Below are 11,700 nucleotides of genomic sequence, written 5' to 3'. Positions count from 1 at the left end.
GGATGAAGTATGAGGATCAAGATCGAGGGCGAGGAATGTGATGTTTTGAGACAGACGCCGTAGTGCTGACGAGTGAGAGGGTTGTTCGTGTTTCCCACCACTATGGCACGAGAGGGAGCATTATGGATGGGCGATGTGAGTTGTGGGAATAGTGACGATGCCTTGTGTGTGTGCAGGTGACAGGTGTAGCCAGGCTGATAGGCATGGATTGGCTGCCAAACATGGGCCATGGTTGTGACAGAGTAGCGGCAGAACATTATCACATTAATGCTGTCTTTGGTCAGAGTTTTGCTGTAGACAGCCATAACGGGGTTTTGGTAATAACCTTAATCTACTAATTGACGGACACTGACCGTTTGTTTCAGGGCTTTTTTTTTTCCCAAAATGTGATATACTCGATTAAGGGATCAGCAGTGAAATTAATGAACTGAATAAATCTAAACCTTAGTTAACGTAATATAACCTAGCCTTTGAATGGAAATGCTAATGTTACTTCAATATTGTTGGCCTTTACACTTCTCAAAGCCATGTGTTCACACACATTTTGGTGTTTTGCTGTGCTTGAAGTTGTGAATGTAACCTTCAGACAGCCTTTCACAGGTGACACCTGGCAGCATGAATGTGCGTGATTTCTTGGGAACAATTCTATCTCTCTTATTGGAAGGGAAAAGTATCTGGCAGATTTGTTGTATTTTACTTTTTATCCATTATTATTGTAATATTTCTTGATAAGAAGTCCACCCTCCCCCCAACCCCCCAACTCCTCAAACAAGCTTGGGGGCCTGTGGGGGATCAGGGGTTTCGGGGGGATTGAAAAATAAGTAAAATAAGAGCGTTCAAAAAATCTAAGAAAATTTACCTCAATATTTTGAATTTCCCTAACCTATCCTTACCTAACATACCCAGTGGGGTTCCTCCCCCACTGGACCTGCCCCTGCTAGGACATTTAACCTAGCATAACCTAACCTAATGAGGGACCTCAAAAATTATACTGTTATGCCTTAATGGTGTGGTGTGGAGATTCTCAGGGCGATGGAGGTGGGTACAGTTTGGCGGCTTCCTTAATAAACACATGGAACCTCTTCCTTACACCTGTATATCGCATCTTAACCATTGTTGTTGCTAAGTATCTCACATAGTGACTTTTCTTGCTGAACACTGGCACTGTTCACTTCATATCCCTCCACTGGGTAGCCATATTAACAAATGATAGTGAGCCTCTATCAGAACACCTGATGTGTCTCTAAAACAAATGAAAAGCATAACTGAACCTACTGTGGAAAGTCTTAATTGGTGGCCTCATGAATGGTCTCACAAGTGGCAGCACATGATTGGAGGGATGCCCTGAAATCCAAATATGCTGCCATCCAGAAATCTCAGTTATAAACAAAAGAAAATAATTTCAGTGTTTACTCTTGGCTGGTGCAAGACTCACTGGACTTAGAAAATATCAAATTTTTTCACTCTCTCTAGTGCTATTACAGCCAAACTAGATACTTGCCCCCCCCCCCACCATTTTTTAATGTTTATGGCAAGGTCACTTCTAAATGACATGTGAGTTTCGTGCTTGTATGTAACATAGGTGTGATATCCAGATTAACCATTATTATTATTATTATTATTATTATTATTATTATTATTATTATTATTATTATTATCATTATTATTATTGTTGTTTTATTTTATGGTTTGTATTTTCTAAATGTTTTTTACTTATTTATTTTTATTTTCTATTTTATTATTATTATTTTTTTATTTATTATTATTATTATTATTATTATTATTTATTTATTTTTATTTTTTACTGTGTCTTTAACCCTTCAACAGCACCAGTCTTTGCTGTAAGGTGCCCAGATTTTAAAAGAATCCATTGAAAGATGCTTCTGACTACAGGACTGTTACTTAACCCTTAAAATCCAGATGGCTTCTTGAAACATATCAAATCAGCCTATTCTAACTTGTTTGTACAAAACTAGATACTTTTTAGACTGGGAATTTCACAAGACACAACACACAGCTCATTAATTTTAAAACTGCACCTGTGAAATTTAGAAAAAAGCATGTAATCTTAACCTAAATAAGAGCATAGGATGGCCACTGGATTCATAATGTTAAATTTAGTTGCACCACTTTATGTTGAATTTTGAAATTTTCTATATTTAGACTTTACTGTAGTACATAACTGTCTCAGTATGCTGAGCACACAGTAGTTTTACTGTAGTAAATTTTTGGAATTATCATACAAGTCTTGTACAGTGCTTATTAGGAAATGTTTGCTTGGATGTCTACAATGTATATAGACAGATAGATTGAAAATGTAAGAGTACCACTTTTCAGCACAAGTATTTTGTTGTACATATAGATACAGTCGGCTCCAAAAAAGATGACAAAAACATTGGGCGACTATGTGGTTAGAGATTGTGATTTCATAAACCATCACCATAAACACAGGGGTCCCCATCTTTCAATTTTTTTGCTGTTAGATGAAGATTACATTGTTTCTCTATTCACAATGTTTAAGGCCTGTTGAGCAACTTTCTTTCCTTGCCCAGGTCTTGTTTTATGTTCTGATGCAGACATCTTGTCATCATCTTTGAATCTCTTTATCTGCCAGTACACAATTCCCTCTCCAACTCTAGCAATGCTAATTGTTTCTTTAGCTGTTTCTAACCAGACACAATTTCACTGGCAGTAATGGGCAGTTTAGTAGCCATTTGTGGATGATATGGAAAGATGTGCAACAGTAACTTGTGGAAATCAACTCAGGAATGCACTCCCAAAAAACATCTTGTTATTCAAAATGCCAAATTTCTAATAAAGTCATTTTTATTTTAGAGTACCCGAGCCCACTGCAGGTCTTGATTTACCAGGTCAGATGGTCAATGCTCTACTCTCTCATACAAGTGAATGAAACTAGTTGAATGGTGTGCAGATGTTGCCAAGGACTGAGAATTTTGTCATCTTTTAGAGCCAACTGCGTATGGTTATGGATTTTTTGTTTTGTTTTCAGAAATATTAATCTCTCTCTCTCTCTCTCTCTCTCTCTCTCTCTCTCTCTCCTCTCTCTCTCTCTCTCTCTCTCTCTCCTCTCTCCTCTCTCTCTCTCTCTCCTCTCTCTCTCTCTCTCTCTCTCTCTCTCTCTCTCTCTCTCTCTCTCTCTCTCTCTCTCTCTCTCTCTCTCTCTCTCTCTCTCTCTCTCTCTCTCCTACAGCTTGCTGATTATATGGACGAAAACTTCATCATAGCAGCCTTCAGAGCCTTGGGTGAAGAAAATGTCCAGAATGTGAAGGTAGTGTACATAGGCATCAGCACACCTGACACACTACCTCTCTAGTTGAGAAGTGACATTAAAAGAGGCAAAGTAGGAGTGAATGCACTTGTGTTACCTCTTGTGCATTACAGGCTCTTCTTACATGATGCCCATTACTTCTTTTTGGCAGTAAAAACATCAAAATTTTCATTTTGTTACTTCAGAAATAACATACCTTTTGTAGTTTTACTACCTAATATTTTCCTTATTCAGTAAAGCACTATATCTGATAATTTCATTATCCAGAAACAGTTTTGTTCTTGGACTGTAACTGGATATGAAAGGGTGCTCAAATGTTTTAAAGATTAGTTTAGACTTAGGATTTAGTAAGGACTCTCCCACTGAATGTATCAGTAATGACTCCCAGTGGTAGAACATCAGCTGGCTGCCTCACATGAGACTATTTTAGAACATATTGGGATAACTGTGACCTCAGCAATCCCACATAACAGGGATTTATACCAGGTTTCCATTTCTGACAATTGGCACCCAATGGCTGGCTGGGCTTGGATGCCTGAAACCAAAGCCAGCAGTTTTCAGACCACCTGTCATAACATAATTGCTTCTTAATCCTGAGTGAACTGTAGTATAGTGTTCATTACATTCACAAATAATGAAATTCATTACTTTTGCTATATTCATATGCATTTTTCCTGTAGGTGATGAAGAACAGGTACACTGGCCATCCTGCAGGATACTGCTTTGTCAACTTTTCTTCAGACCAGGCAGCCCTTACTGCTATGCACAAGCTCAATGGCAAAGTCATTCCTCATAGCCAACCAGTAAGTCAAGCAAAACTCAGGGTGCAGAGAAGAGGGTTTCAAATCAGTGAAGATACAGATTGAATTATGAGAAGCTTAAATTAGGGATGTGAGTAGCAAGCCTTGATGAACAGGTATACAGAGAAGATTAGTTAGTCTTTAGCTATGTTCTGTTTTGTTAATGGAATGTAGTGCCTGTTCCTAAGAACCTTGCTAAGGGATCTTGTTGCATCATGCTTCATCTTTAATCTGCTTTCCAGAACCTTTAAAGTATTGCCAGCATGGAACAGGTTTTCATTTAAATGTTTACTTATTTGCTTAGAATATAGATATATCTAAATGTGATGAATTCTTTAAATATTTAGGTAATTGATTTTATCATTGATGTGGAATCATAAGAGATTGGATAGACTGCTTGTCTGGATAATGTTAATGTGCCATATGAAGTGAAATACTTGTCTAATATGTGTAAATTTATTCCAGCCAGTTAGATTCAAATTGAACCACAGCAGCACAAGAGGAAATAATACAGACAAGGAGTATTCTCTCTGGGTTGGAGATCTTACACCAGATGTTGATGATTTTGCCCTCTACAAGACATTTGGTAGCAGATATAACAGTATAAAGACAGCAAAAGGTGAGGTACAGCAACAATATTTTGTCTTCAGTTAAACTTTTAAGTATCAGAATTAATTAGGAGACCAAGAAACTACTACTACTACTACTACTACTACTACTACTACTACTACTACTACTACTTAATTCCTATTTTTTTGAAGGATTCTTGGAGATCTGTGACCATGATGACTATCATCACTTGTTACATCACTACTGGTAATTGCCATACAGATATGAAAGGATTAACTTGAGTGTTTGCAGCTTAACATTGTTTTAAAGTCAAATTCACATATTTACTGACCTGCTAGCATAGTCTGTATATTTACAGACATGGCACTTTACAGGCTAAGTGATACATTGAGTAAAAGGTAAAGCAAAATTTATTTTCTGTTTCAGTAATCTATGACCCAAATGGACAGAGCAAAGGCTTTGCTTTTGTAAGATTCTACTCTGAGGAAGAATATAAAGATGCTCTCACTCACATGAATGGTTTCAAAGGTTTGGGACAGAAACCACTGAAAGTGAGCTATGCTGTCCCCAAGAAGCAACACTACCCTGGAATGTAAGTAGTAAGACAATCTTGTACTGTTGGGCCATGATGTGAAGAGACCTCATTCATGGTGTGAGGGAATGCTTACAGGCATGACTGTGTGTGCTTGTGTGTTTTGTCTGTCATCCCTTTTACAGGGAATATAAGCATGTTATAGGTTGAATATTGTTCAAGTACAGGGTTCTTGTGTAATTCTGTGTTTATCTTGTGTTTGGAAAATTGGTATGGAACTAATATATTATGATTTTCAGACTATAAAGGGGCCAGGTTGTCTGAAAAATCTGAAAATCAGACACTTCTAATTGATGTTAAAATACCATAAATTGTAAAGAAATATTTTCATGTGATGCACATAATGACAACAGGCCATTGAATCTTAACTCTAAATGACTTTACATTATTTATTTCACAGGAACCACATGGGTGGAGATTTACAGTCAGTATTATGAACAGTACTGGAATTATGGCAGCATGGCAGAACTATGGAAGTTATTATGAACCATATGCATCATCATATGGTGACTACAATGGCAGTATGGAGGGAGGAATGGGTGATTCAAAGGAGTCCTCAAAAGAAGATTTTGAACCAGTTGGTGAGTTAATAATAAATTGTTTTATATAAATGCATAGTGATGATAATAAGTGCTGTATACATATACTTTCAAAATGACTGTGGCTAATAATTTTTTAAGACCAAGACTTAATTATGCTTAGATCTCATCTAAGCATAACTGTATTTCACTCATAGAACAGACATGTTCTATGAGTCTTTTTGTCTTTTTGTATGTATGTAATACCTTCTATTGATAACCTGTGTTTGCCTGACTTGTGCCCTTAAATCTCAGCTGTCTCCGAGCCTGAACTGGCTGGTTCATAACCCATTAACATGACAGCAGTGTTTATGATTTCATATGCTTTTACAATACAGTACTACTAATGCTTATAAAGTGGACAGATTGAAAACTGAGACCCTAACAGCATGCATGGAAAAGAGGACATACTAGGTAGATACTGATTTGATAATAGAAAGGTTGCAGTACAAAAATTCTGTAATATAAGCAGAAAGAAAAATTATACTGACCCAGATGAATGAAAGCATCAGAGAGTACCTACAAAAAGCAAAATTTTTGATGCACCTGCCAATAGTGTTCACCAGCCAAAAACTCTTGACTCAGGAACAGAGACAACCTGGCTATTATTCCACAGCTTGGTTTAAAGAATGCTGCCTCCTTAACACCATAGTGGAAGCAATGAAAGAACCAGGATTCTTCCCCTCTTTATTTCTGGTTTTACAGAGATAAATATATAACCTTCAACAGTCAAAGAGACATGATGCATCTCTGACAGCCCTCATTCATTTTAAAAAATATTACATTAGTCCACATAATCTCAAAATAGTCCAAATCTCTTATGAATTTTGTCATATGTTTAATCAAATCCACAAATGTCCAAAATAGATACCTGTGCTAAACATGTTTCACACATCTGGCTCACAGGAAATACTGCATCCACATATATCTCCTGAAATTACACAGCTCATCACAAATGACTTTGTACCCACTCTAACCATCTTGATCAGTATTTGACCACACACTCCACACAGCATATAGAATTAAACCCCCAAAGCTAGTGCATCTATTTGTCATCTTCATCATATCTGTAATGAATATGAACATTATATATATACTTAGATTATAATATTTTATTCCCAGACTGGAATGTTCCCATTGACATCAAGAAAACAAACAAGGAATACATTGACAGAAGTGAAGAGTTGTGGCAAGCAATAGAAAAGGCACGGTGGAGCTTTTGGGAGGACATAAAGGATGATGAGTAAGGGAAGGGGACTCATTTTTCCTTTTGCAAAATCAGTAACTTGTAAAGTAAAAAAAAAAAAAAAAAAACTTGCTATGGCCTTTTGTGATGTGCCAGTTATATTAATAAATTTTTAAATATAAAGTGTATGTATAAGACCAAGGTACAAAGAAATAAACCTGAAGTATCTCATTAAGGTGTTTCATTCTCTCTCTCTCTCTCTCTCTCTCTCTCTCTCTCTCTCTCTCTCTCTCTCTCTCTCTCTCTCTCTCTCTCTCTCTCTCTCTCTCTCTCTCTCTCTCTCTCTCAGTATTGTGTGACTTTGTGAGAATCCAAAATTTTTTTATAATTTATTTGTTCTTATTTTTACTTCTTTTCCACATCATGAAGCATCCTGATGGTGCACACACAAGGAGAGCTCACACAGACATGAGAAGATTTACGAGTATAAGCAACTCCATCAATGAGTGTAATGCATTCACAGCATGTTCATCAAGCATGAGTCACAACATGATTCGCAGCAGTCACCATTCAGGAAGTTGCAGCAGAGTCGCAGTGGAGCGCCATCAAAATTCGCCAATGTGTGAACGAGGTTGTATGCTTCATACATGAAACAGTGTTGCAAGATTCATCTTTTAATAACTGCAGTCAATGAATTTATTGTGCATGTCAAGTAGAGTGTAGCCCTGCAATGAAACCAAACAGAAAAATAAAAGAGCCTTATTCACTAGTATCCAATACTACTAATAAGGTATCTAATACTGATAAATGTATATAAGAAAAGAAAATTAAATTTACACTAAGGATAAGAATAAGTATGACATGCTGCAAGAAGTTTGGAAGAGCGTGGCTATTCCGAGCATTATGTATAGTATGGATGTGATCACATGGAATGAGAATGAACTAGAAAAGTCGGAAGTAGGACAGAATAGAGTACCAAGAATGGCATTGAATGCACCAAGGTATGCAGCTTTAGAGGCTTTGAGGGAATATGTGGGATGGAGTACTTTAGAGAGACACATGTAAAGGACACCCTGAAATACAAGGCAGGATGAGAGCGAATGAATGATGCAAGATTAGCAAGAAAGGTGTTTCTATGGAATGTTAGGAGTAGCAGGTTGGGGAAGAAGTGTGTTAAGATGATAGTAAACCGTGGCTTGGAAACTAGTTGGGCTTTTCATTGGTTTGAGGGGATGACATGTTGAGAGTGACTGGAGTATAATTGGTAGAAATGGTGAGGGTTTAGAACGGGATGTAAGAAAGTGGAAGAGTGAGATAGATAGAGTAGTGAAATGTGTGGGACAGAGTGAATGGCCTGGCTAAGGCCATTCACTCTTTCATTCCTATCATGCCCTAACTCAGTCAGTATCACTTGCATCATCTCATTCCTGTCTCTGGCATACTTCACACACTCCAGCACCACATGTTCCACCGTCTCATCCTCTCCCATGTCACACATCTGGCACACTTTGCTGCGGGACTCAGACCACCTGTAACTCCTTGCATTCACATCCATACACTGTAGCAGCAATATTATATCTTGATCTTGATCTTGATGGTATAGGTGACTCAGGATTACTCCTAAGGCAGGCCTTTGGATCAGCAACTTCTGTAAAAAATAAAATGAGCAGCATCCTCTACACTAGTTGTTCCTACATATGGCACGCCACATTCTCTCCAGAAATTATTTTCACTGCCTCAATCATCCTTTCATTCGCCCCTCTACACAGTCCCAGCAGCAACACAATCCACTCCCTTCCTATCTTCTCCACTCTTTCATTCCTATCATGCCCTAACTCACTCAGTATCACTTGCATTATCTCATTCCTGTCTCTGGCATACTTCACACACTCCAGCACCACATGCTCCACCATCTCATCCTCTCTCATGTCACACATCTGGCACGCTTTGCTGTAGGACTCAGACCATCTGTAACTCCTTGCGTTCACATCCATACACTGTGCCCTCGCTCAGAAGAGATCACTGCCAAGGGTTCCATTATACCACCTTTCATACAATGGGAACTCTTTCTCCTTGTACCATTCCAGAGTCTTTTTCTTTCTATCACATTCTTCCGATCACTCAGTCCCACACATTTCACTTTTCCATCTATCTCATTCTTCCTTTTTCTCACATCCCATTCAGTTCCCACTCTGCCTCCTCTTGTTACCACCCATTCACGCTCATTTTGATTCCTCCCAGCCATTCTCATCACCCACACAACTTGTAATCCACTCCTGTCTGTCATTCTCATGCATCTCTTCCTCCATTTGTTTTCACTTTCATTCCACAGGTACACCTTTCTTGCTATTCTTGCATTCCATTCTCTCAAGCCTAATCTTATACTTAAGTGTGGCTTTTGTGACTCTTTCCCAAAAAGTGCTCCATCCCATATCACCTCTCAAGGCTTCTACTGCTGTGTACCTCGGTGCACTCAGTGCCATCTTTGCTATTCTATTCTTCCTCACTTCTAATATAAATTTTACTTTCATCCCATGCAATTACATCCATACCATACATTATACTTGACACAGCCATACTCTTCCACACTTCTCTCAACACATAGTACTTACTGTCATCTTTGCCGCGCTTCCCAGTCGTTCTACCCAGTGGTTTACCATACTTATCTTTTCATTTTTTGCCTTTCCACACGCACTAGGACTCATCCACATCCCTAAGTACTTGTATTCTTGCATCTGTTTCAATTTATTTTCTCCAAGTCTCCATACCACATTACTTTCATCCTCTGACCTATTCACAATCATTACCTTGCTTTTCTCACTAAATCTTACTCCAAAGTCTTTTCCATACCCATCCACAACATCCAACAAACTCATCTGCTCATAACCATGAGCAGGTGGCAGATGAGAAGCTCATCTGCCATAACCATTCATTCATAACCACTACATCATCTGCATAAAAAAAACACACATATTTTATCATTCCCCACACTTAACCCTACATTTATTCTTCTCATCCTGGATGCTAACTCCCCTGTATACAGGCTAAAAAGGGTTGGTGACAATATACAGCCTTGCCTAACTCCTCTCTCACTCTTCACCCAGTCTGTTTCTGTTTCTTAGTTTGTATCTAGCTCTTGTGTCCACATACAGTTTGCACTATGTTAATTACCTTTGCACTCAATCCAATCTTTTCTAAGACTCTACCTAGCATTTCTCTGTTCACTCTATCATAAGCTTTCTCTATATCCAGAAAACCTAGGCACAATTTACACCCATCCTTCTTTTTCTTCTCAATCATGTCATTCATCACAAACATACTGTCCTCAGCTCTCCTATCCACACGAAATCCATTCTGTTCTTCACTCAGCACTCCAGCTCTCTCAATCCATTTAAACAGCCTTTCATTCAACACTGCACTGAAAACTTTACCTACTGTTTTCACTAATGCAATTGGCCTGTAGTTCTTCAACTTATTCTTATTCTTGAATCCTCCCTTATGCAAGAGACGCACTCATTCCACTTTCTTGGCATTCTCTCTTCATCCCACAATCGGTTGAATAATTCCGTCATTCTATCAATCACTATCTTCTCACCATTCTTGCAGAACTCATACGGTATATTATCTGGACCTGCTGCCTTGCCATTCACCACGATCAAGAATATTCAAGATCAAGATCAGTGAGCCACATTTAAGTTGTATGGATGTGAATGCAAGGAATTACAGGTGGTCTGAGTCCCGCAGCAAAGTGTGCCAGATGTGTGACATGGGAGAGGATGAGAAGGCGGAACATGTGGTGCTGGAGTGTGTGAAGTATGCCAGAGACAGGAATGAGATGATGCAACAAGTGATACTGAGTGAGTTAGGGCATAATAGGAATGAAAGAGTGGAGAAGACAGGAAAGGAGTGGATGGTGTTGTTGCTGGGACTGTGTAGAGAGGCGAATGAAAGGATGATTGAAGCGGTGAAAGTGTTTCTAGAGAGAATGTGGCGTGCCAGGTTTAGGAACAATTAGGATAGAGGATGCTGTTCGTTTCTTTCTTTTTCTTTCTTTTTTTTTTTTTTTTTTTTCTTCCCTTCTACAGGAGTTGCCGATCCAAAGGCCTGGCTCGAGTGATCCTATGCCACCTGTACCATCAAGATCAAGATCAAGACCACCAAGATCAAGATCAAGATATCCAGGGGATAGACGAAGACGAAGAAAAGAAACCTAAGAGGCAATTTAAATCATAACAGCTCCAAAGAAGAAGAAGAACTGAACTTAATTTGCTGGCACTGTTGCCAAGATGGCCTTGTCGGATGTAAACATCACACAGGTTCCCCTCCCTCTCTCCACCGCATGACGTCTCATCTTTCAGGTGAACCAAACCTCCTGGAATAACACACTCAGCGACGCCCTCCGCATCACGTCTATGAGTCAATACCGCAGAAACCCCTCCCAACAGCCTTGGATTCAGGAAACAGTCCCGCGTGCTAGATGTAGCTCTCATCCGTCTCCACCTGGGATACACTACACTCACCGCTCACCAGTAGCGCCCAAGGATGAGAGACAGTCTCTCATCCTTGGCATCGCCTACGTCTGACCCCAGACCCTCAGTGTCCCTGGTGCAGGAACACACAGGAAACAATAGAACAGTTCCTGCTGCAGTGAGTGCCCCTGCTTACACTTACACCGTACCTTGCTA

General features: G+C 39.0%; 1 protein-coding gene and 1 long non-coding RNA gene across 2 annotated transcripts in view; one reads left to right on the top strand and one right to left on the bottom strand.

Moving 5' to 3' along the window:
• LOC135090462 (tRNA selenocysteine 1-associated protein 1-like) overlaps window positions 1-7,246 on the top strand; it is a 7,258-nt gene extending 12 nt beyond the window's left edge. Inside the window, exons 1-7 of the mRNA XM_063987202.1 lie at window positions 1-135; window positions 3,212-3,289; window positions 3,970-4,092; window positions 4,555-4,708; window positions 5,086-5,251; window positions 5,652-5,832; window positions 6,952-7,246. The exon at window positions 1-135 is cut by the window's left edge and continues 12 nt beyond it. Of these exons, the coding sequence (XP_063843272.1) occupies window positions 103-135; window positions 3,212-3,289; window positions 3,970-4,092; window positions 4,555-4,708; window positions 5,086-5,251; window positions 5,652-5,688 (591 nt within the window). The 5' untranslated portion in view covers window positions 1-102 and the 3' untranslated portion in view covers window positions 5,689-5,832; window positions 6,952-7,246. The remainder of the gene's footprint in view (window positions 136-3,211; window positions 3,290-3,969; window positions 4,093-4,554; window positions 4,709-5,085; window positions 5,252-5,651; window positions 5,833-6,951) is intronic.
• Window positions 6,503-11,138, bottom strand: LOC135090467 (uncharacterized). Its single transcript, XR_010261933.1, has 2 exons — window positions 10,451-11,138; window positions 6,503-7,740 (listed from the first exon to the last, which is right to left on the bottom strand). It is a non-coding gene; the product is annotated as an uncharacterized LOC135090467 (long non-coding RNA).
• Between the last annotated feature and the right edge of the window lie 562 nt (window positions 11,139-11,700).

The sequence above is a fragment of the Scylla paramamosain genome, chromosome 3, assembly GCF_035594125.1.
Source record: "Scylla paramamosain isolate STU-SP2022 chromosome 3, ASM3559412v1, whole genome shotgun sequence".
Classification (NCBI taxonomy): Eukaryota; Metazoa; Arthropoda; class Malacostraca; order Decapoda; family Portunidae; genus Scylla; species Scylla paramamosain.
This window is presented reverse-complemented; position numbering and strand designations above follow the sequence as displayed.